Raw genomic sequence first — 26,495 nt, 5'->3', positions numbered from 1 at the left:
AAAATTTCATTAGTTGTGAAATACACCAGGATATTAAAAATATGACATCACATCCGCCTGATGTAAACAACTTTTTTAAATTCTAACTTGTAAATATTAGTTGTTTCCATGTGTAAAATTATAGTAACCTTTTTCTTAAATTGAAAAGATTATCAGAAATTCAGTAATTACAGCAAAATATCATTCTTAGAATTTAGAAGTCAAGGTAAGTATATCCTTACAGAAAGAGGTAGAATCTTATTCCAGTTGTTGCTTTATAACAGTATGTGTATTTATTTTAATTTAATCTGTTCTCTATTGTCTTTGTTTTATTAATTATTTTTCAAAATTGCGACTGTAAAATCTATTCCATATAAGTGCTTTAAAATACCAGTGGTGTAAAGGTTGTACAGCAAAGAGAAAGTACTTTGTCGCTTGGCGATAGCTCCCTCGGAAAGTAAGGCACAACTGGTACTCGCCTGACAACTCTCCCCTTTGGTAAGGGACATAACCAAACCACAACTTGATACCCTCTTTGGCTGGTGGGTGAACCAAAGTGAGGGGACCAGCATGTTTCATTTGACCAGTTGCAAATATTGACAGATGTGTACATCCAAGATTGCCTTAAGCCCAATGAAAGGAAATGATGAGGACAAAACAACCAAGAATGTCAAGCCTGATCGGTCAGGGCCGGGAATACTGAAGCTTATCCATTTATCAAGTTGGTTAAGGGAACAACCAGGAAAATGGAACATATGACAACTCCATGGGTGTGGCAAGGTCCATGAATTGACACACAAGCTGAAGGGAAAAGAACCGACCCAAGGAGTGGATCCTTTCTCTGGTTATAAACCTACTGAAAAAGGAAAACCTCAAGTTGTTCGAGAATTACCAAAACATCAGCCGAGGAACTGCTGGCAAAAGAGGAAGCTTGTTTCAGAGCTGGGCAGAGCACAGTAGAACAAATCTTCAACTGCAGACATCATTGAGAAACACCTGCAACACCAACTTGAGCTCTTCCACAACTTTGTCGACTTGAAGAAAAACTTTCAACCCCTTGTGGCATGATGGCCTATGGAATGTTATGAGAGGATTTAACATTGACATATGGTTGTTGCAAGTCAAGCAAGAACTCCTACATAAATGCCAGAATGGCATTACTTCTCAATTGACAGCAGGGAACTTCTTCAGTGGGTGTTGGTCAGGGATGTCTGACACATGGACACACAAGTACATCCATAACAGGACTACAACACGTCTTGTCCCACAAGAGCCCCTACTGGCGACCATCAAACGAGGAAAGCGTGCTTGGTTTGGACACCTCTCCAGGCACGACTCTTTGCAGGACTGTTCTCCAGAGAATGCTACAGGGAGGTCGCAGTTGAGACTGTCAAAGAAAAGCTTGATTAACGATCTGAAAGAGTGGACATTCCTTCCCATGAATGAATTACTCTCAGCAGCCTACAATAAACCTGACTGGAGGAGGATTTCGGTATTGTCGCCTGTCATTTCCCCCGAATTGACAGACAGGTCAAGTGAATGATGATGATGATAAATTGATGGGTATAACTTGATAGCACATGTTAGCTAGTAAAAGATTATGGCATTTAGGAAAAAACATTAAAAAAGTAAGCACAGCGAAAGCCTATTTATTCAGGTTTGATTGTAGGACATAAGGACTTAGGACATTGTGCTTGAGACATTTTTGTGTGTTTATTCGTTTCAAATTTCCTTGGAGACAGATAACGCTTCATGGTGATCATCACTTGGGGAGCATTCTAAAAATCTTTAAAATGAGTTAAATGAGTTAAGGGCTTTAATAGCATGCTTTAAAGAAAAAAGAAACCGAAAGTGTTGTGTTTTTTTATATATGAATAACATTTTGAGATTCGAAAGCAGAGTGTTTTGTAACCTATAGTAAATACTATTGGGTGTAGTATTTAACGAATGTAAACAGCAAGCTGTCAACTCAATTAATTTTATTGCAATGTTGGTAGATCTTTTACAAACATGCAGGTATTGAGGTAATACTTAAAAACTATTTTAAACAGTTTACATATACTTGCTATTTTTGGAATGAAATTTGATTTAATAATCGTTGAGTTGAATAGATTTCTCTAGTTTTCAATTTGGAAATGCAGTCCAAATTGTTTAATGTTTTTAGGTTGTGTACACTTTGTTTATGTCAATATAATTTAATTGTCGCAGGGTTGTCATTATGATTGTAAACAAAGGATTATTTTTTTCCAAGGGCAAAGCCCCCCCCCCCCCGACCGAAAACAAATTCTAGACATTTTAGGGACAAAATACTGCTATTCTCAGAGCATTAAAAGTTAAAATGAGGTCTAAAAAGAATAGAAAATTTTAAGATTCACATTTTTAGTATACTGTACAATGTAAAAACATATTCCAATTCTATCCATTACCCGATAATCCAGTATTATTACGATTTCTTTTTTTCAAAACCAAATTACGGCCAATATTGTCAATGAATGTCGTCCGCCATTTAACGCAAGTGCATATACAAATTGAATTGTGGTATTGGGGAATTCCCATTGAACATGCGTGAATCACGTGACGCGATTTGAGAGCATTGAGAACCGTTTATTTTATATTTAGTAATATATGTATCCAGGAAGAAGCAACTTTTTTGGAAAACCCCACTAATCTGCTGGTACAAATAAAGATGACCCATTTATAATCCTTTCAAAATCACACACCGTATCAACCGTTATAATTTAAAGTAAGCTATCATTGGTGGGCCAGCGTTGTTTGTACCGGGGTGATTAGTGGGTTTTTCTAAACTTGTGCTTTTCCGGGATAGATCTATTACGACAAATCAACGACTCAATCTAAACTGTTACATGTACCTCCTTTCAGAAAAGTTTGCGAAAGTGAAAGTGAATTTCTGAGAATAAAAACGCGTCTTTCTTAAAATTTTACTGAGTACTTTTCATTCCAGATCGTGATATAACTTGTCAGGTCATTCATTCATGTAGACCTATATGTATGCATAGTTTGGCAATCTCAAAACACGTTATTTACCTACTTATAACATTATGTGTTATGACCATTTGTATTACAAAATGCATTATTTAATTGAAGTATTTTCAAATGCGTATAATTGAATGTGTTTTCGGAAATCATTTTCAGATTTCATTATAACGGAAAATTAAGAAAATTCTAGCAACAGAGACACATTCTCGTGTTTTTCATGTACAGATGAAAATCATGCCAAAATTAGACTTCATGTATAACATCACGTTATTCTTCCTCGGGTAAAGCGTGGACTTTAATATGTAGATGCTGAATAACAACTTCGTAGCTTAGCTCACCTGAGCACAACGTGCTCATCGTGAGCTTTTGTGATCGCCTTTTGTCCGTCGTGCGTTGTCCGTTGCGCGACGTCAACATTTGCCTTGTTTATTCTCTAGAGGCCACATAAATTGTTCAATCTTCATGAAACTTGCTCAGAAGATTTGTACCACTGATATCTTTGACGAGTTCAAAAATGCTAACATTTTCTTGAAAAACATGACTGCCAAGGGGCGGGGCATTTTTCCTTATATGGCTATATATGGCCTATAGTAAAATCTTGTTAACACTCTAGAGGCCACCTTTATTTCCAATCTTAATGAAACTTGGTCAGAAGATTCATCCCAATAATATCTTGGATGAGTTCAAAAATGATGCTGGTTGGTTGAAAAACATGGCCGCCAGGGGGCGGGGCATTTTTCCTTATATGGCTATAGTAAAACCTTGTTAACACTTTAGAGGCCACATTTATTGTCCAATCTTGATGGTATATAGTCAGAAGATTTTTCTTAATGATATCTTGGATGAATTCGAAAATGGTTGCGTTTGCTTGAATAACATGGCCGCCAAGGGGCGGGGCATTTTTCCTTATATGGATATATAAGGCTATAGTAAAATCTTGTTAACACTCTAGAGGCCACGTTTATAGTCAGATCTTCATGAAACTCGGTCAGAAGATTCAACCCAATAATATCTTGGACGAGTTCAAAAATGATGCCGGTTGGTTGAAAAACATGGCCACAACAGGGGCGGGGCTATTTATCTTATATGGCTATGGTAAAACCTTGTTAACACTCTAGAGGTCACATTTATTTTCCGATCATGATGGATCATCATGAAACTTGGTTAGAAGATTTGTCCCAATAATATCTTGGATGAGTTCGAAAATGGTTTTGGTTACTTTAAAAACATGGCCACCAGGGGCAGGGCATTTTTCCTTATATGGCTATATATGGCTATTGTAAAACCTTGTTAACACTCTTGAGGCCACATTTATTGTCCAATCTTCATGAAATTTGGTCAGAAGATTGGTCTCAATGATATCTTGGATGAGTTCGAAAATAATTATGTTTGCTTGAAAAAATGGCTTCCAAGGGGCGGGACATTTTTCCTTATATGGCTATAGTAAAATCTTGTTAACACTCTAGAGGCCACATTTACCGTCCGATCTTCATGAAACTTGGTCAGAAGATTCATCCTAATAATATCTTGGATGAGTTCAAAAATGATGCCGGTTGGTTGAAAAACATGGCTGCCGGGGGCAGGGAATTTTTGCTTATATGGCTATAGTAAAACCTTGTTAACACTCTAGAGGCCACATTATTTTCCGATCTTCTTGAAACTTGGTCAGAAGATTTTTCCCTATAATATCTTGTTATCTCAGGTGAGCGACTTTGGGCCTTTTAGGCTCGCTTGTTTGATATGTGGAAACCTTTTCTCTAACTAAAAAAAACTAGTTAATTACGTTCTACAGTGCTACATTCGTTGAGATACAGTCAGTAATATTGTGTGAAATGTACAGCTATTTGATACAGTTTCACGTGGGGTCGTTGTGTATTCGGCTGCATGAAAGCTGATTGGTTGACGTGCTTACCAAGAAGAATTTGATTGACAGCTGGAAAAATAAATATTGGCCACTCGCTGAGAAATTCATTGAAAACAGTAGCTCTTAGGCGGAGTTAATGGACTGACTGAATGTCTGGGCGTCTCTCTACGATACTACGGTTATTCATCGTCAATTATTGTCGGTTTGCGCGATCAAAACTTCCGATCACAATTTTAAAGATTCCGGAAAAACAACCGATTTTCTGGCGATTTTAACCGATGAATTCGATCGGCAATCGGTTAATAATGACAACCCTGTTGTCGTAGTGGAACTATCTGTCAAATATCGATATGCGACAGTTTTGAGCTTAACATCATAAAACTCATCAAGATAATGACAAAAACCCACCACTTCCAATCATGTAAGACGTGATTGCAACAAAATTAAAGATGGCATTAACACCAAATATAATGGCAAATATAAAATGTTACATACCAAGTAAAACACCAAAAGACCCCTAGCCTAGGTTTCAAAGTTGTAAACTTTTGCTCATTAAGTATAGGATAATACGTTACAAATGGCACCTGCATAAATATTTCATAAGGAACATAGCATGCGAGTGGGTATATAGGTTGCTTCATAGAGAGTTTTGGGAGGTAAAAACCCTAACTACAAGTGAAATTTTCATTAAATATCCATAGTCAATAAAGAGAATATGGAATTGTTTGTATGCAAACGTTTATAAAAAAAATCTCAGTCCATAAATTGTCTACAGTGCAGGTCGCAGTAATGAAGTTATGACATTGAAGTCTCACAATTACCTGAACATATGATTGTATGAAGATTTAATTGAATATCTTTGTAAGCAACTGTTCAAGCAAACTTAAAATTGTGTACTCATTATGTTGTCAACCACAACAACAATAGCTAAACAGTAGTGTATCATACATAGTACATTACCATAAATTATCAAAGTAAAAAGTTTATGTGATGCTTCTTTATAATAAAATATCAGATATTTTTATGTCCCCCACTATAGTAGTGGGGGACATATTGTTTTTGCCCTGTCTGTCTGTTGGTCTGTCTGTTGGTCTGTTGGTCTGTTTGCGCCAACTTTAACATTTTGCAATAACTTTTGCTATATTGAAGATAGCAACTTCATATTTAGCATGCAAGTGTATCTCATGAAGCTGCACATTTTGAGTGGTGAAAGGTCAAGGTCATCCTTCAAGGTCAAAGGTCAAATATATGTGGCCAAAATTGCTCATTTTATGAATACTTTTGCAATATTGAAGATAGCAACTTGATATTTGGCATGCATGTGTATCTCATGGAGCTGCACATTTTGAGTGGTGAAAGGTCATGGTCAAGGTCATCCTTCAAGGTCAGAAGGTCATCCTTCAAAATCAGAGGTCAAATATATGTGGCCCAAATCGCTTATTTAATAAATACTTTTGCAATATTGAAGATAGCAACTTGATATTTGGCATGCATGTGCATCTCATGGAGCTGCACATTTTAAGAGGTGAAAGGTCAAGGTCAAGGTCATCCTTCAAGGTCAAAGGTCAAATATATGTGGCCCAAATCGCTTATTTTATGAATACTTTTGCAATATTGAAGATAGCAACTTGATATTTGGCATGCATGTGTATCTCATGGAGCTGCACATTTTGAGTGGTGAAAGGTCAAGGTCAAGGTCATCCTTCACAAGGTCAAGGTCATCCTACAAGGTCAAACATCATATAGGGGGACATTGTGTTTCACAAACACATCTTGTTCTTTTTGATCTTTTATTATTCACACTAACTTTGACAGTAATATAGTTACAAGTCTGATAAGTATGTATCACAAACATAATCAGTACCTAGGTGTGTACTGCCTTATCAAAATGAGTAATTTGAGTATTGTTGTAAAGTGTTTTCTCTGGAACAGTGTTAATGTTTACTTAATGAATCCATATATGTTTTGTGTGATGATGCTTATTAAATGAGCCTCCTATTGATCAGCAATCTAGCATCTTCACTGATTCAACTGTATTTTAAATTGTGACTCAGAACTAATAAAATACTAAAAATCTGCAACCTGGTCTTCATGTATTAGAGAAATGCATTGTAGAATAATTAAATGGACCCCTTTCAATGTGCAGCAAGTGAACTCATAGAGGATGCTTATATGGCCTTTATTGAAATAAATACATAATTACATGGAACCCTATCAATATATGTTAAGTGAAAACATAGATGTGTTTGTATGGTCTTAATTACATGGAACCATGAATCTGTGTTAAGTGAACACATTGAGTTGCTTATGTGGTCTTTATTACATGGAACCCTATCAATCTGTGTTAAGTGAACATGTAGAAGTGCTTACATGTAAGTGAACATGTAGATGTGCTCGTACAGTCTTAATTACATGGAACCCTATCAATCTGTGTTAAGTGAACATGTAGAAGTGCTTATATGTAAGTGAACATGTAGATGTGCTGGTACAGTCTTAATTACATGGAACACTATTAATCTGTGTTAAGTGAACATCTAGAGGTGCTTGTGTGGTCTTAAGGATTTTGAGCTTTTTTCCAGGATTTGGAATGAGTGATAGTATACCTTGTTTTTGTAGCGTAGTTAAGTTTTCGTTGTTATATGAATGGTTTAGTGAATTAATTAAATGTGTTTTAATATCATTCCAGAATATTTTATAAAATTCAATTACATATATTGATACGGGGAAAAATGTGAACATTGCAATGATCATGTAAGGTCCATCTTGTTTTTAGTAAACAAATGCATAATATGCTAAATATAGTCCATTTGAATGTTCGTGAACAGCACCGTAATACCAACATTTCATTTTTCATAAGAGTGAAATGAAACTGGTTCGCATTAGAAATACATGAAATAAAATGCATATTGGTTAATGAAACCACGATATTAGGTCTATATTAAATTATGGTTACAATCAAAATTTAATTTATATCTAAATAAAACGAATAAGTGTATATTTTTTAAATAACACAATAAAACAAAGATCTAAACATTTTTAATAACAAATAACCCATAATGATATAGATGTGCCATTTGCATTAAATAAAAATATTTTCAAAAAAATAATAATATATGAATAGACACCGGATTCACTGTAAGGCTGTTTAATACAAGTTCAAAATCAAAATGAAATAAATGTTCATTTAAACAACGGATTTTTTATTCAACTCCCTATAATATGTACATGTATATGAAACGTTTCTGATAGTCAGTCTGTTGTTAACTCATTTAGTTTGATTACGCCATTTCTCTATAAAGCATTTATGATTGTATTTAAGTTTTACAAAGCAGTTTAGTTTTGTGTGCAGCTTTAACAATCTATATTGTAGAAAATAGAATGATACATCGTTATAAATATAGTATTTCACTCGCCTAATCTGCTATCATTGCGATCTGCTTGTCGGAGTTTTCTAATCATTAGACAACGTGACTATATTGGCGGAGCGAGCGATAATTTGGCGACAGGTCAATTAATGACACAGACTAATAGGGCTTCATAACATCCATAACCCAATTGAAATGGATAAGCAAAATGAATATGCTTTGCAGTTTTCATGATGCAGTACACAATTTACGCTATCGATCTGGTTTCAAAATCCAATATGTTATGCTTGTTATGTATCTAATACTTACCTTAAATACAAGTTTGTCAACAGAATTTAATATCAAAGAACACAAAGAAAATTAATTTTAAAGAAAGATTACAATCTTTTGTATATTTAAGTTTATTTTTCAATAAAAAGCAGTCTTATTGAACATAAAAAATTCAAGTAAAATTATGTCTACTATTTGTCAAGATGGCTGCATGGTTCATTAAAAAAAACACAATTTATTAACAAATAACTTTAAAACAAATTTCATTTTTCACTTTTGTGAAAAGAGACACAAATTAAAATAATTGAGAAAACATGATTGGTTGGTTGCATTTGTCTTAAATGTGTGTGATGGGTTACTACTGCAAGAATACTAATGAACAGAATACCAATTTGTGAGGCTGCATTACAAGAGATTCATTAAATTGCCTCTTGAGCCTTTACTTTATAGGTAGCTTCCGTGCTTGAAACACGATAGTGAGTAAAGATGGACTTTGAGTTTACCAACATATGTGTGGAGGCTGCTGGGAGATTGATTCTACAAAATGTTTCTGGGACACTCAAACCTGGAGAGCTGCTGGCCATCATGGGACCTAGTGGTAATGTACCAAATGTGTGTTGTGGGATTAAGGCGTTTGGCTGGCAATTATGGGAACTAGTGGTAATGTTCTTAATGTGTTTTGTTAGATTAAGGAATTTGGCTGGCCATAAGGGGACCTGGTGGTAATGTTCTAAATAATTGTTATGGGATAAAGGACTTTGGCTGGCCATCATGGGACCTAGTGGTAGTGTACTAAATGTGTGTTGTGGTATAAAGGAATTCAGCTGACCATCATGGGAACTAGTGGTAATCTACTAATTGTGTGTTGTGGGATTAAGGAATTTGGTTGGCCATCAGGGGACCTAGTGGTAATGTACTAAATGTGTGTTGTGGGATTAAGGACTTTGGCTGGCCATCATGGGACCTAGTGGTAGCGTACTAAATGTGTGCTGTGGGATAAAGGAATTTGGCTGGCAATTGTGGGACCTAGTGGTAATGTATTAAATGTGTGTTGTGAGATTAACAGGGTTGCCACTTAACTTGAAAAGTCAGGGAAATTTGATTTTTTTCAAGGTCAGTGAAACGTCAGGGAATTTAAAAAAATGGTCAGTGAAAAATGAAATTTCAGAAAAGTCAGGGAAAAATAAAATTTTGGGTCAATGCATAAGTTTTGTAGTGGCTATTGCAGTCTTCTTCAGGTATTGTTTGTTTTAGGAGATTCAACAGTATGTTTTTTATTTGAAATGTTTTGACTATTTCTATGTACATAGAACATAAACATGTGTAAAGCATGTTAAAAAATGTAAATTTATCTATTTTATTTTATCTTTGATTATTTTATGGTTAAGAATAAAGTAAACATTTAATGGGTGGATTTGGTCGGCTGTATGGGGAGGAGGAGGCCGAATATGTCGCGAAATTAGTCAGTCAAAACCAAGATCTAGTCAGGGAAAAGTCAGTGAAAAGTCAGGGAATTTTATTTCATCAGGTTGGTGGCAACTCTGATTAAGGAATTAGGCTGGCAAATTGTGGGACCTAGTGGTAGTGTATTAAATGTGTGCTGTGGGTTTAAGGCAGTGGATGATCGACAATCTTGTCACTGAAGAGACTTTTGCTTAATGTCAGCTCCTGGCACATGTGAGTTTTGTTGGTACATTTAGTGGCCATTCTCAAAAAGGTGTGGTTTCCTTCATACACAAATTCAATATCTTTCACTTTAACTTAGTAACTGAAAATTAATGAGATAATCTGAACGTTTTAGCCATTTGTAGGTAGTAACTTTGGTAATTTTGATACGTTTGTAGTTGCCAATTCTGAAAAACTCTTCTCACATACCTAATGCATCCTAAGGTGCCGAAAGGCTATCATAAGATATGCACTGTAATCACATCTGCTACCATTTTAACCCTTTCCCTCTCAAAAGCAAAGTTAAAATGGCTTTGTGCAAACATCATAAAACCAGAACATCCTGCAAGAGTTAAATATAAACACTCATGATCTACTTGCATGCCGATATGTCAATTCATTTTTGACCAAAACCAAAAAAAAATTAAGTCGTATAATTTATCATAGAAAATAGCATTGGAAAATATAATGCAATGGAGTAACATGCATTTTTACTGTTTTTTCCAATGCATCAAAAAACCACATTGTTTTGTGCTGCACTTTATAAATTATATTTGTTCAAATGGTAAGCAAGTAGCCTTTAATTCTGATTTTTATTAAAAATCATTAATTGGGAAAAACTGCATATTTCAGGAGCTGGTAAAACTACATTGCTGAATACACTTAATGGAAGGAAACAGTTTTCTGGCAGTATCCTGGTCAACGGTTCTCCACTCAACAAAGCCATTAAACGCAATATGTGCTATGTATTGCAGCAGGAATATTTCTTTGGCAACTTGACTCTGAATGACACTCTTCAGGTATATAAATTGGTGCAGTACACTTTCTTTTATCTGTTTAAAATTCTCTTGAATCAAAAGTTGATTTTTAATATTTTAATGTAATTTAAAAAAAAATTATTACAGATAGACAAAATTGTTAATTACTAGAACATGTTTTGATGCATATATGTTAGTGTGTGCATGCCTGCATGTGAGTGTTTTTAATCTCGTCATTTGTTTTAACCCAGTTCACTGCGATGATTCGTTTGCCAGAGGAGATGAGTAGAGAAAACAAGATGGCTAGAATGAATGCTGTTGTCAAAGCTTTACAACTGGAAGGTTGCCTCGGCACAAGTGAGAAGTCTTTGGTTTATTTCTTAAGAAGACTTATTAAGATCGCCATATTTTCAGGGGAATGATTCCCACAGGTGTACAATAGACACATGCTTATTTTTTTTTTGTAAGTTTGTATGGAATTGCTTAATATTCAAAACCAATCTCTCTGCTGATCTTTTGGCATACAATTATCATTTAAAGCATTTATTGGGATTAAGTTTAAATAAGCACTTTGTAATCAACTGGAAATTTAGCTTAACAAACATAAAAGAAATATTAAAATGTGTAGATATTTTAAAATTTTAATTATGTGGTAGTGATCTCTTTTGCATTGCAGTAATGGGCGACATGTTCACACCGGGTCTGTCAGGTGGAGAGAGAAAACGTGCAAACATTGCCTGTGAGCTACTGAGAGATCCAGCCATCATATTCCTGGATGTAAGTTTGATGTACTCGGGCTATATGACACTCTTGCTACCAATTGTTGTGTAAGATTTTAGACTTTCTTATTTTGTTTACTTGTCTTTAAGTAAATTACTCATTCAGACTTTATGATTGTGTCATTATAATGCAAAGGTAAAGCTTCAGATAGTAGTGTATGATATAAAAATATAGAGGAAATAAAACAGGGCAATGTCTTACTCTTAACAAAGCGAATGGTCGTACATCAAATTTAAGTTGCACTATAAATTGAAGATGCACAACACGTTTTTTGTGCAATATGGTCCTTAAAACAGGACATGTAAAAACTTTAACATAAATTAATAAATTAAACTGCAATGTACTTATCATAATAATAATGTCTACTGGTGATTTCAGATTCTAAAATATTATGAATTGTCAGTTGACCTTAAGCAAACATCTGTTTTCAGCGGCCATCATAATCATTGACAGTTGTCAAAATATTAATAAAGGTTACATAGAACTATAGCTGAATACATCACAACACAATTCTATAACACAGGCTCCAGTTTGTTCACAACCAAGGAATCTCTGTGTTCAAGGAGCCGACTACTGGCCTGGACTCAAGCACATCTGCCAGCCTGATGTCCTTGTTGAAGGCCTATGCGGTGCAGGAACGAAAGACTGTGATTGCCTCCATCCACCAGCCCTCCTCCCAGATCTTCTTCCAGTTTGACAAGCTACTGCTTCTCTCTGGGGGTCAGGTATGTGACCAGTGTAGGACCTTTGCTGATTCTTACTTTTCTTCTAAGATTTATCTGTATATAACAATGGTTATTTTACATTGTCAAAGTGCTGTGTACATGATGACCTACTGTGGCTGTGTGATGTAATTTACAAGACATACTTGACAGTGAATTCTTATTAAGAATAGTTCAAAGAACATGAATGAAAGATTTCATCTGAATTGCTCAATGTTTTAAGTATCATCAGAGTCTCTGAATGGTCTTTATAGACACCCATTGTACTTTTGAGGATATTAAATTGAACTGTACAAAAGAGATCAAGATACCAGAAAAAAACAAGCAGTTCCATGAATTTGGCAGTGTCCATTATTTTCATTGTAATTTAAATTTTCACACTCTTTGTAAGCTTTTTAGCTCACCTGATTGCTCAGATGAGCTTTTGTGACCGGTCTTTGTCCGTCGTCCGTCCGTTAACATTTGTTCGTAAACACTCTAGAGGCCACATTTATTGTCCAATTTTCATAAAACTTGGTTAGAAACTTCATCCTAATGAAATCTCGGTCGAGTTCGAAACTGGGTCGTGCCGGGTCAAAAACTAGGTCACTAGGTCAAAAAAAAGAAAAAACTTGTTAACACTGTAGAAATCACATTTCATGCCCAATCTTCATGTTACTTTGTCAAAATGTTTGTCTTAATGATATGTTCGTTGAGTTCAAATGTGGTTCCGGTCTGTTGAAAAACATGGCCGCCAGTGGGCGGGGCAGTTTTCCTTATTTGGCTATAGAGAAAACGTGTTAACACTCTGGAAGTCACAATTTTGCTCAATCACCATGAAAGTTGGTCAAAACATTGGTTTTATTGATTTATCGGACGAGTTCGAAAATGGTCCAGATCGGTAAAAAAAACATGGCCGCCAGTGGGCGGGGCATTTTTCTCTATATGTATATAGTGAAAACATGTGAACACTCGAGAAGTCACATTTTTGGTCCAATTTTCATGAAATTTTGTCAGAACTTTTGTTTCCTAGATATGTGAGTTAAGTTTGAAAATGGTTCCGGTCCGTTTAAAAACATGGTTGCCAGGGGGAGTTGGCAGTTTTCCTTATATTTATATAGTAAAAAGGCTTGTAAACTATCATGAATTAAGGTCATGTAACATGCAAGACAACTCTTCTAAATATTGCATTTAAGTTTACAGTAGTTACTCCCCTTTGATGATTAATGTTTTCATAATAATACAGTGTAGTTGTGTCATTTATGCGTTAATTGTTATTCGAGGTTGGATGTTTTTATGCCCCCTTTCGAAGAAAAGGGGGCATATAGTGATCGGACTGTCCGTCTGTCCGCCAGTCTGTCTTTCCGTCACACTTTGCGTTTAGGTTTCGAAAAATGCTCATAACTTCTATGTCCCTTGAGATATAACCTTTATATTTGGTATGCATGTGTATATGGACAAGGCCTTTCCATACGCTCAAATTTTTTTACCCCTGTGACCTTGACCTTAAACTTAGGGTCCGCGTTAAGGTTTTGAAATCTGCGTTTAGGTTTCGAAAAATGCTCATAACTTCTATGGCCCTTGAGATATAACCTTCATATTTGGTATGCATGTGTATATGGACAAGGCCTTTCCATACGCACAAAATTATTTACCCCTGTGACCTTGACCTTGAACTTAGGGTCCACGCTTAGGTTTCAAAATCTGCGTTTAGGTTTCAAAAAATGCTATAACTTCTATCAAAGCGTTTATAGGGGGCATATGTCATCCTATAGTGACAGCTCTTGTTTTTAGCTCACCTGTTTGCTCAGTTGAGCTTTTGCGACCGGTCTTTGTCTGGCGTCCGGCCGTCAACATTTGTTTGTAAACACTCTAGAGGCCACATTTATTGTCTGATCTTCATGAAACTTGGTCAGAAGATTTATCATAATGATATCTCGATCGAGTTCAAAACTGGGTCATGCTGGGTCAAAAACAAGGTCACTAGATCAAAAAAAGAAAAAGCTTGTAAACACTGTAGAAGTCACATTTCATGCCCAATCTTCATGTAACTTTGTCTAAATGTCTGTCTTAATGATATGTTGGTTGAGTTTAAAAGTGGTTCCGGTCCGTTGAAAAACATGGCCGCCAGTGGGAGGGGCAGTTTTCCTTAAATGGCTAAAGAGAAACCTAGTAAACACTCTAGAAGTCACAATTTTGGCCCAATCATCATGAAAGTTAATAAAAACATTGGTTTTATTGATATGTCGGACGAGTTCGAAAATGGTCCAGATCGGTGAAAAAACATGACCGCCAGTGGGCGGGGCATTTTTTTTCTATATGTATATAGTGAAAACATGTGAACACTCTAGAAGTCACATTTTGTGCCCAATTTTCATGAAATTTGGTCAGAACATTTGTTTCCTTGATACGAGAGTTGAGTTGGAATATGGTTCCGGTCAGTTGAATAACATGGCTGCCGGGGGGGGTGGGGGGCAGTTTTCTGATATTTATATTGTAAAAAAAAAGCTTGTGAACACTCTAGAAGTCACATTTTTTGCCCAATCATCATGAAACTTGGTGAAAAGATTGGTTTTATATATATCTCATATGAGTTTGCAAATGGTCCCGATGGGTCAATAAACATGGCTGCCAGGGGAGTGGGGCAGTTTTCCTTATGTGACTATATAGAGAGAAACCTTGTGATCGAACACTATAGAAGTCACATATTTTGCCTAATCATCGTGAAACTTAGTCAATACATTGGTTTTATTTAATTTCTTGGACAAGTTGGAAAATGACTCAGATCTGTGAAACATACTTTTTAGCTCACCTGATTGCTCAGGTGAGGTTTTAGGATTGGTCTTTGTGCGCTGTCCTTTCGTCCACATTGGTTTGTAAACACTCTAGCATTCACATTTCTCAAGCATTCTTTATCAAAGTTGCTGAAAGATCTCAGTCAAGTTTGATGAATAGCAAAATCACATAATTAATGCCATAATTATTGCCCTTAGATTGTCCAAATTTTTATTATATTATACAAAATCCTTGTTAGCAAAGTTTGATGTTTGGTAAGGGGGTTCCACTCAAAATATAGGTCACCATTTCAAATGTTACAAAAACAAAAACACTCCCTATGCCAGAGTTTTGGTTCAATAATGATGAAACTTGACCAGGATGTTTGTCTGGTCAATATCTAGGTCAAGTTTGACATTAGGCAAAGATTGAATGAACTGACTCCTCTCAGGTGAGCGAACTAGGGCCACATTGGCCCTCTTTTTTATAATACTACTGTAAGTATTTCAAAGGGAGGCTATCAATTTAGTATGCAGCTTCAATTTTGTCAGTTACTTGTTGCTTTTTTAGGATTGCTATTAATTATTATGAAATCTTTATGTTTATCTTATACTCTTAGGTTGCATACTTTGGTCTGACGGAAAATGTAGTCGACCACTTCCAGTCAGTTGGTGTTGAAATCGCAGATGACTACAACCCGGCTGACTTCATCTGTGAGTGGAAGATGAAACATGCAGTTTGAAGGATATACCTGGGATAAAAATAACCTGCATAACTTGGTCTTCGTACATGACAATTACTAAGTTTTCATATACTATAATAAGAACTTTTTTTAGAAAAAAAAAATCTACAATATTTTATTGAAATCCAGCTTCTTATCATATGGTGTTAAGTTAGTAGTTAACTATTCCCCTTAGAGATGTTTGCATGTTTGTCTATTAACTGTAATACTGCTTATATCTGTAGTGATGAGTGTGGGTGTATATTTCTAGTGGAGGCATTAGCAGAGAGTGCAGAAGTGAGAGAGAAACTTCTGCATGCTGCAAATGGAAGTATAAGGTAAGATGGAATTACTGAAGTTAATAATTGCGTCTTGATGGTTTAAAAAATCGTCTCATCCCATTAACTGTCACATCTATTGGTTTATAGTGGTCTTTATTTTTAGAGCAGGGCCCATTGAGAAATTCTCGGTGACAGAACAAAACAACGGTAAAAACTTGTTGGACAAAGTCTCAGAGAAGTTTACCAAGAAAAAGGCCAACACTACAGAAGAAACCAGTGGAATGGGTATAGTCATCTGAAAATGTTTATGCTAAAATATTCAACAATATCAATGTACGAAATTAATTTCAGTCACTCCCACTAAACTGTGCTAGTATTGATGTGTAATTTTAGTATAAATGATAATTAAATTATTAATTTGTAGGTGTTTTTGAATTTTTAAAAAAAGAATAATATATTAACAATACAGTTCATTTTATAGTTTGGTTGGGTTTTTTAAGGCACCAAAAAGATGCTTGATGTATCCTAAATTCAGAAATAAAATGTCATATTTGAAAAAAATCTGTATTCATGTACTCTAAGAATATTCTCCTATATCTTTGCAAACTTCTGATATGTGTATGTCTGAAATTTTTCTTTTAAGAGTATATCAATAACATACATGTTGATTATTTTCTGTTTTGCTCTGTATTTTGCAGCTAATTGACAGCTGTTTTTTCTCTGTATCTTGCGATTAATTGGCATCTTTGTTCTCTCAATATCTTGCTTCTTATTTTCTGCTGTTATCTTGTAGCAAATTTACAGCTGTTTTCTCTCTGTATCTTTCAGCTACTTGACAGCTGTTTTCTCTCTGTATCTTGCAGCTAATTGACAGCTGTTTTCTCTCAGTATCTTGCAGCTAATTGACATCTGTTTTCTCTCTGTATCTTGTACCTAATTTACAGCTGTTTTCTCTCTGTATCTTTCTTCTTATTTGCAGCTGTTTTCTCTTTGGATCTTGCTTCTTATTGGCAGCTGTTTTATCTCTGTATCTTGCAGCTAATTGACAGCTGTTTTCTCTCTGTATGTTGCCTTTTATTAGCAGCTGTTTTCTGTTTGTATCTTGCTTCTTATTGGCAACTGCTTTCTTTCAGTATCATGCAGCTTATTGAAAGCTGTTTTCTCTCGATATCTTTCAGCTAATCCAAAGCTGTTTTCTCTCGATATCTTGCAGCTAATTGACAGCTGTTTTCTTTCAGTATCTTGCAGCTTATTGACAGCTGTTTTCCTCTCAGTATCTTGCAGCTTATTGACTGCTGGTTTTTCTCAGTATCTTGAAGCTAACTGACAGCTGTTTTCTCTCAGTATCTTGCAGCTAATTGACAGCTGTTTTCTCTCAGTATCTTGCAGCTAATTTACAGCTGTTTTCTCTCAGTATCTTGCAGCTTATTTACAGCTGTTTTCTCTCAGTATCTTGCAGCTTATTGACTGCTGTTTTTTCTCTGTGTCTTGAAGCTAACTGACAGCTGTTTTCTCTCAAAAACTTGCACCTTATTGACAGCTGTTTTCTGTTGGCATCATTCAGCTAAGTGACAGCTGTTTCCTATAACCTTACCTTATACCTATCCAGATCCTGGCAGCGTGAGGATGAGCCTCCTTGACCTAGACAACGATCTCGATGCCAAGGACTCAGTTACCAATGACAACCAAAAGTGGCCCACTGGGTTCTGGACCCAGTACTCTCAGCTGACTATTCGAACATTCAAGCAGTCGCGCTCCAGAATTCTCACCGTCAATAAGTGTGCGGAGAATCTGCTTGTTTGCGCCTTTGTCTGCCTGATATTTTTCCAGCTGCCTCGGACAGAGGATACCTTACGAGACCGGATGGGGGCTGTTTTCTTCATCGCTGCACACTGGAGTTTCACACCACTGTTTGATGCTGTCACCTCCTGTGAGTAGAGATTTTAGTTAAAGATCACTTTTTTGCATTGTTGTTAAAAAGCAGGATTTATACAATTTTCTTGTTTTTTGTCCATGATTACCTACTACAAATAAATGAATTTCAGTGGGAATAAATGATAATGAAAGCATGGTGTAATAAAGGCAAATATTTGCTAAAATGCCATTTATAAAACAAATAATACAAAAAGTGTGTTCAAATAAAAGTCATTTTTCGTAATTTCTGTCCCGTTTAGTCCCAATGGAACGTATGGTTATCAACAAGGAGCGGCTGGCAGGCTGGTACCGGCTATCCGCTTACTACCTTGCCAAGATGACCAGCGAACTACTTCTCATACTCATACAGCCCCTTGTATTTGTCATCCTAGCCTATTGGGTGATTAACCTGAACGGCATTGCAGCGTTTTTTGCAACACTTGGAACGGTGATGCTGAATTCAGTTGCGGGACAGGTAATTAGTTGCAGCCATTCTCTCTCTTAGTGTTCTGATTATTTTTACATGATCTTAACTTATTGATATTTTGGTGTTATTAAAGTATATTAAATTATAATGGAACATTTTTTAAAATGAAAACATAATTAATAATATGCTATGTTCATTTTTTTTGTTATTTCTACATGTCCGTATACCACAATTATCTTAACAACAAAAGATCTTAACTTGACTTCAAGATGTCAGTGAAATTAAGACACTTAAGCATTACATTGATGTACAATTCTTCTTGGTGGTTCAAAACATATCCTTATGTTTATTATACTCAAAGCCCCAACCATTGGTGTTTCATCATTGAATTGAACATGTTATTATCAATTTAACATAAAATATCAAACAGCTAGCACAAATAACAGAACAGGGATGTTCATTAACTATTATTGGTATGTTGCAGAGTTTTGGGCTGTTTGTTGGGATAGCATGCCTTCAAGTGAACCAGGCCATGACAGTCTCTATCACGTTCCAGATGGCCATCATGTTATTGGGTAGGCTGTGCTTACAGTTTCATCACATCAATGGTTACAGACTAAAACATTGCATGGACAACTAAACGTGTACATGTACTTGAAGTAATTGATAGACATTTATGCTTACAGAAAGTTACTTACACAAAATTAAACAACCCATAATACATGCTGAGTTTTCTAAGCCAACTTTTCTTTTGCTAATACTTGTTTCAGGGAAGGTTCAATAAAAAATATGCATATAGTTTATCTCAGTTTCCAGTAGAATGCATTTGACTGTGATATTTATGTATAACAATTCAGTAGCATATTGCCTGATATAAGTTTGCAGAATGATGTGAGCTGGATTGTGCAAAGCAGTGTAGCTCCAGACCAGCCTCTGCGTGTGCATATTCTGAAATACAGTCACACGAGATTTCATAGTCTCATAAGAAAACATGACGACTGTTCATCAGAGTATACAGATGCAGACGCAGGTCTGGAGCCACACTGTTCAGACATATCCTAAGACCCATTTTTGCACAACTTGGCTCATATGGTCTGAGAAAACTGGGTCTTATGCGTGTGCCTAAAAGTGTTGTTCCAGGTTAGCGTGTGCGGTCTGCACAGCCTAATCAGGGACGATACTTTCTGCCTTTATGGATTTTTTTGTTTAAAAAAAGTAACTTTTAACCTATAATCCATTTTAGAAAGTGTTGTCCCTGATTAGCCTGTGTGGCATGCACAGGCTAATCTGCAACGACACTTCACCAACATGCATTAAACCCAGTTGTCCAGGAATTAGACTCGTATTGTAATGTCTTCCTGACATGGCAGGAGGCCTGTTCACCCGCAACATCCCTGTGTTCATAGACTGGATGAAGTACCTGTCCTTCCTTTATTACTCATTCCACTCTCTGATGGTTCTCGAGTTTGAACATGCTCAACCAGTCAAGTAAGTGGGCATTTTCTTGCTGTAACCATGTTACTAATTAGCTCGGCTGTTTTCGGAGAAAACCCGAGTTATTGTCATGACCAGCTTGTCGCCCGCCGTCCGCGTCATGCTAAAACCTTTACATTTTGTTAAGGTTTTGAACATTGGCTCTTAAATCAAAGTGCTTCAACCTACAACTTTGAAGCTTCACATGTAGCTGCACCTTGATGAGTTCTACATGCCACACCCATTTTTGGGTCACTAGGTCAAAGGTTAAGGTCACTGACCTCTAAAAAAAAAAAAAAAAAAATATCTGACAAACTTTCATTTATTAAAAACTGCACCTGCAACCGTGCGTGGCACCCGTAATGTGGTGCTCTTGTTTTAGAATGTTATACTAGAATCCCTATGGACATATATTCATAGACACAAACTTGTTTGGATATCGGTAATTACTCCAAGACTTTTCAAGGTACAACACTCAAATTGCATGCATTGATCCTTATTTAATATAGCTTATCATTTAGCAACTGTTATTATCCTTTGTTAGAAAGGTATTAAGGTTCTTAGATCAAGAACTGTCCTAGACAAGATCCATCATTCTTCACTCAGCACCAACTTTATTTCACTGTGACCTTAAAGTTGTAAATACAGTGTTTTTTATGTATTATTTGATTCATATAGAGGCATTAATTATGTGTATGAAAAAAGTACATTGCACTGTATACATGTGTATTACAGGTGTTCATCTTCCAGTAACAGTTCAGTTTTCCTGGTTTGCCAAGAAACCAATGTAACTTCTATACCTTCCCATATGGTACTGGAGTACTATGATATAACCTGGTCCTACTGGCAGTACATTTTACCACTACTGCTGTTTACTGTGATCTTTCGAGTACTGGGCTACATTACACTAAGATATTTCAGAAAACCATTCTAGAAGTGACAGTTTCAACAGACAGTATTATTGTTAAGTGATAACATTAATGACATTAATGAAAATTAAGAAGGTGCCTCACTCAACATGAGAATGTGGTTCTTGTTGTGTGTTATGTTTGTTGTTATTATACATATTTTATTTCGTTTTAGATTCATGTTTCTATATAAAAAAATATTTATGTTTGATGAAACAATTATTGTCAACACGATTTCATGTTTTTCTTGCTAAAATGTATTTAATGTATATTTTAAGTGAAAATTTGTACAAGATTGTTTTTCTGATCTCCCTGAAAACAACGCTGCTTTATAAATGAACAATCTGAGATCTGCAAGTTCCTTTACATATTTTACAATCATAACATCAACATATTGTTTTATTTTGCTGAGTTTTATCACTTGAATACATCCATTTTACATGTGTTTTACAAGGATCATGTATAGCTGTTGTCCTATTGTTGTATGTTATGTTTAAGACTATGTTGTTGGTTGGACATGTACTTCATCTAATACTTGAGAATCTCCATATTAAATACTCAAGAGCACCTTGATATACTCCTCATTAAATTAATTTTATTATTATACATTTTATTATCAATCAGAAAATAGCCATAATTTTACAATTGTTAACACTTTTTATATGTATTTGTAGATATATCCTTTACTGCCATTATATAGTGTTAAATTGTATAACAGATATCTATGTTTTGCATAATCAACATTAAACAGAATCTCATTTATGTTAAAATGTACAAGCTACTCTCGTTGGTTCAAAGTCTCCACTAAGGACCTATTTTTGTAGTGCTATTTACTCACATAATGTTATGTCATTGGGCTCTAGTTTGCAAGGGTAACATTTTCTGATGGCTGACAGAGCACACTGTTGTATTACCACAATGGTTTATTTAAATATAATTTTTATCTCAAACTACATCAATTTGATGTATAACTGTGTTTTTCAATTAATTCAACTATAAGCTATCTGTGTAAATTAAGACAATTTATTAAAACCACTACTTAAATTTGCTGTACACTGCAGTTGTAGCAATCTTCTTCTCGACTAAATGTAAAATGGTTCAAGTAAAATATGGAATAGAAACTTTGCATACAAACTTGGTTTTTGTAGAAACAGCGTTCATACAATTTGCGCTCAAACATTTATTCACAATTACATGCCCATAAAGTAAGTTATTAATACGACACAAACTGACATTCTATCATTCTTCATAAAAGTAACATATAGATAAATTGTTTTGTGTAATCTTTCTGTGTTGTCTACATCTTTGTTAAAGTTAAAATTTATTGTGTTTTAGAATTTAATTGAATGTGCTTTTGAATGATTTATATCTTTGCTCTGATTATTATATAAGCCATGCTCTGTGAAAAGGGGGTTTAATGCATGTGTGGGCAGTGTTGTCCCAGATTAGCCTGTGCAATCTGCAAGCCTGTGCAATCTGCATAGTCCACTGGTAATCAGGGACGACACTTTCTGCCTTAACTGGATTTTTGCTAAAAAGAGACTTAAATTTCTTTAAACAGACAATATCATAACAGCGGAAAGTGCTGTCCCTGATTAGCCTGTGCGGACTGCATTACAACCCCCTTTTCACAGATCCCTGCTCATATATAATTATGAATCTTAAAAATAAGATGATCTAATATACATTAATATTATTAGTTTTATAATTTGTTGTTGTATGTACAACTGTTTTAAAATATTTTGATATATAAATATTAAATAGCAGTGATTTTTTTTGCACAAAATCACAGCCTCTTACAGGCTGTTTCGCAATTGTAAAAAGTAAAAAAAGGCTGTTTCCCAATGGCAAAAAACAACAACATTTTTTCCAAAAAATCTGGCCAAAATTTCCCAAAATATAAGTCAAACTTTTTAATTTTACTCAATTATTGGTGTATTGAGATTGTCATACAGCAGTTTAATTCCCTAGTACTTTATTATATAGATTTTAGAAAGCAGTTATGCACTTATTACCAATTGGTATACTGTTATTTATAATAATTATAATAATGTTTAATTTTTCCCAATTTCATGGTCTATCGCGCATTTTTTTTCTTCAATCAAAAAGGCACAGGCTATAAAATATAAAGCGCCAAAAAAAATCACTGAATAGATATTTAGTTCATCCTAATTCATATGCAATTAACAGTATGGAGTTAAGGCACTATGAATACTCTTCATTTGAAGATTTGAATCTGACGCAGACAATTTGTTAATAAACACATTATATTATGAAGGTAGGATGGCATCACATTTTTCTGTTGGTCCCCTCAAGTTGTTGGGAGACGACTTTTTTGTATTTATATGATTACTGACCATGCAGAGAGACCATGTTTAATTTTAATTGTAGTTTTGCATTTATGTTCATAATATTGTAAAATTATATAATATTTAAATTACCAACATATGAAGCAACTTTGTTTTTTTTTGTAGTTTTTTTTAAACAAGGTACAAACTAGTGACAAAGCTTTTATAAAATCAATATTAACCTTTAAGTATATACTCAAAATTTGTTGTTGTTTTGGAGGTTGTCTGTGCATTTAATTTTACCTTTTCTAATGCTACAATTGTTTTCAGCTCACCTGAGCACAATGTGCTTATGTTTAGCCTTTTATGATTGCCTTTTGTCAGTCGTCCGTCATATGTCACCAACATTTGCCTTGATAACACTCTAGAGACCACATTTATAGTCCAATCTTCTTTAAATATGGTCAGAAGATTTGGGCCCGTATTCACCAAACAATTCTTAGACTTAAGTCTAAAAATAAAGAAAATTCTTTAAATTAGAATATGCAAGAATTTCTTTAATTTTGAGTCAAACTCTACAGTACACATCTCTATCTATATTATTCTTCATATAGAACATTTTGTTAATGAAATAATCACCAGTGGAGCCCTGTATATATTCAAACACTGAACACATTTTTCTTGGTTCTAAGTCTATTCTTTATTCTTAAGTCTAAGAATCGGTTGGTGAATACGGGCCCTGATTCAATGATATCTTAGACGTGTTCGAATATGGTTACAGTTGCTTGAGAATAATAATATAGTAAAACCTTTTAAACTCTCTAGAAGTCGCATTTATTGTCCGAGCTTCATGAAATGTGGTTATAATATTGTCCCAACGATATCATGGACAAGTTTGAAAATGGTTCAGGTTGGTGGAAAAACATGGTCCCCAGGGGGTGGGGCATTTTCCGTTATATTGCTATAGTAAAACCTTGTTAATACTCTAGTTACTTATACTTATGTTGAATGGCAGCACCTTTTCATGTTTGTTGCAGGTCAAATGTAATATCACAAAATTAACGCACCCATAACGTGTTTTATTGAGTCAGGAGGACTCACATTTCAGTGTCAGGAATAGCCATTTTTAGAACTGCATTAGGTGTTAAATTGTTATCCTTTTTAATTGCTGTTGAATTTAGCCTTCCCTTTTTAAAGGAAAGTTTACACAGTAAATCCTTTGTAGACGTGCATTGTTGTATGATGTGATTAAAGTGCGTTTTGTTGTCAGTCACTTTGTGGGTCACTGCAGTATGTAAACATCCAACAAATCTTTAGCTCAGTCTGGTCATAACAGCATACTGTCATAATTTTTAAAGGAAACAAAACATAAAAAATATATTGAGACTTAAAACTCACATAATAATTTGTTTAAAAGTCCATTCACACTCAAAATCAAGGAATATTTCTTAAAATATTTCTAAAATTAAAGTTAACACATACAAAATCAGTGTTCCTTCTAGAAAAAGCCATGATTTGGTTAGGAAACATAAATTTAACAAGACAAAAATGCTTGTTTTTATTTTTTATGCGACAATAAATTCCATGTGAATTTCCTCAATGATTTCCAAATATGTTTGAGCGATATTGGCTTCGGCAGTTCATGAGAACAATTTTGTGCTACTGATTTTGCCTGAAGCCAATGTGGTATTTGCTTGTTATGTTTGGAAAGTGTCGCAGGAAATTCACATGGAATATATTGAGACAACAACAAAAAAACGAGCATTTTGTATCTCGTTAAATCTTTGTTACCATACCACATCTAGCATTAAAATTTTCACTATTGCTATAAAAAACACTGATTTTTTATTAGTTCACTTTATTTTACGAGATATTTGTTGATTTTGATTATTTATGTGGTTTTAAAATAAATTTAAAAAGAACTTTGGGATAGTAAATAGTTTGATGGCTATACATGTTAATGTATTCATTTAAGATGGCATCATACAAAACTACTGCAAAGTAAGTATTATTTGCGTGACATTAAATTTCGAATGGAAATCAGCCCACAAAATTAAAATCAAGACCAACATTTATTCCCAATGTTTAATGTTTTAAAAATCAAAGTGATGTAAGCAAAATATCATTCTTCAATGTAATTCACATACACTGTGCCCTTAGCCGACCCTTGATATTTGCTGTAGAATGCTTCTGAACTATACCAGTTACTTTGATGGGATTTAAGTGTGTGTGAATATTTGTTAGATCTTCTTAGCTTCTGTACGTTAGTTATACTTTATTGTAGAATAGACTATTAACTACATCGATTTGTACATGACAAAAGATTAATGAAGTGTGTTAATCTTTCAACATAAAATATCACACACTATATATTTGAAGTGACTGGAATGAAAATTGTGTTGGCCTTATATGTTAACTTTTTTTTTTTAATGGAAGAGCACAGCGTTTAGTACACTGGTTATTTACGAAGATTTTTTTTTTTTTTTTCACCAGTCTTCCTTTTGATCAATGTAGAAATATCTCTATTGATAAATAAAGCCATAATAGGCTCCAATGGTGTAGTGGAATGATGTCCGCCTACCGATCGAGAGGTCATGGGTTCGATACCCACTGTTGGGGGTTCTTTAGATTACCTACATAGACACCAAGGTAGACTGCAGAGCGTTTCAAACAAGTCTTAGGTTTTCTACGCAATCGAGCTAAAATAAATAGGTTAAAACTAAATGAAACAAATAAATGCATTATCACATAAGAAACAAGTTTTAAACATATCTTGAACAGCAATATGAGGATTATGGGCATATTCATAATGAATGAAATAATGCATTAAGCCATTCACACTCAGAAGCAAAAAGGAAATTGCTATGTGCAAACAGCATAAAACCAAAACGGCCTGCGACACACTCGCAGCCTGTTCAGGTTTTATGCTGTTTGCTGCTCATCAGTATCGAAGGATTGGAAATGAAGCTTTTAAAACTTGAATCTACCGGTAGTAAGAAGTCTTTAATTAAATTTAACTTTCTACGGGACTACAAATGCCTCAAAATACGTATCTAAGTGTAAAAGGGTCGAGATAGCCCTTTACTGCACTTTAATAGATAACATTCCAAAAAATGTGTCAAATAACTTTGTTAACTTTGTCAAATATCAATGGACCAGAATCAACCATAGCCTTGATCAAAAAGCCATGCAGGTAGACTCACACGAAAAAATAGGTAAGTATCTCTGAACGCGTTATGGAAATAACTCTGGAAGTGTTGGTTTTGAGAAAATGATGGTCCAAGGCCTGTTACTTTAAAACCAAAACAAAACTCAAATTTGATCTATAA

At 34.9% G+C, this 26,495-nt stretch overlaps 1 protein-coding gene across 3 annotated transcripts; it reads left to right on the top strand.

Annotated features, from left to right (window-relative positions):
• Nucleotides 1-1,916: 1,916 nt before the first annotated feature.
• On the top strand, nucleotides 1,917-24,431 carry LOC127870861 (uncharacterized). Of its 3 annotated transcripts, XM_052413406.1 has the most exons (14): nucleotides 1,917-2,003; nucleotides 8,926-9,073; nucleotides 10,774-10,940; nucleotides 11,150-11,255; nucleotides 11,575-11,675; nucleotides 12,242-12,403; nucleotides 15,774-15,867; nucleotides 16,147-16,213; nucleotides 16,320-16,441; nucleotides 17,766-18,086; nucleotides 18,331-18,545; nucleotides 18,982-19,072; nucleotides 19,868-19,985; nucleotides 20,706-24,431. In XM_052413406.1, exons 2-14 carry the CDS (start codon nucleotides 8,962-8,964, stop codon nucleotides 20,902-20,904), a joined length of 1,875 nt encoding a protein of 624 aa, XP_052269366.1. In that variant the 5' UTR covers nucleotides 1,917-2,003; nucleotides 8,926-8,961; the 3' UTR covers nucleotides 20,905-24,431. The 3 variants fall into 3 exon arrangements, with proteins under 3 accessions (XP_052269366.1, XP_052269387.1, XP_052269377.1); XM_052413427.1 differs by lacking the exons at nucleotides 1,917-2,003; nucleotides 8,926-9,073 and adding an exon at nucleotides 9,243-9,259; XM_052413417.1 differs by lacking the exons at nucleotides 1,917-2,003; nucleotides 8,926-9,073 and adding an exon at nucleotides 9,429-9,445.
• The last annotated feature ends 2,064 nt before the right edge of the window (nucleotides 24,432-26,495 follow it).

Source organism: Dreissena polymorpha, chromosome 1 (genome assembly GCF_020536995.1).
Source record: "Dreissena polymorpha isolate Duluth1 chromosome 1, UMN_Dpol_1.0, whole genome shotgun sequence".
Lineage (NCBI taxonomy): Eukaryota > Metazoa > Mollusca > Bivalvia > Myida > Dreissenidae > Dreissena > Dreissena polymorpha.
The sequence above is the reverse complement of the archived record's forward strand: the minus strand, read 5'-3'. Positions and strand labels throughout refer to the sequence as shown.

Bases quoted from the DNA above. Each gene is read 5' to 3' on its own strand.
- LOC127870861 (XM_052413406.1), top strand. From the start codon at position 8,962: ATGGACTTTGAGTTTACCAACATATGTGTGGAGGCTGCTGGGAGATTG. The intron at 18,087-18,330 runs GTGAGTAGAGAT...TGTCCCGTTTAG, and splicing joins GTTTGATGCTGTCACCTCCT to TCCCAATGGAACGTATGGTT. The intron at 18,546-18,981 runs GTAATTAGTTGC...GGTATGTTGCAG, and splicing joins TGAATTCAGTTGCGGGACAG to AGTTTTGGGCTGTTTGTTGG.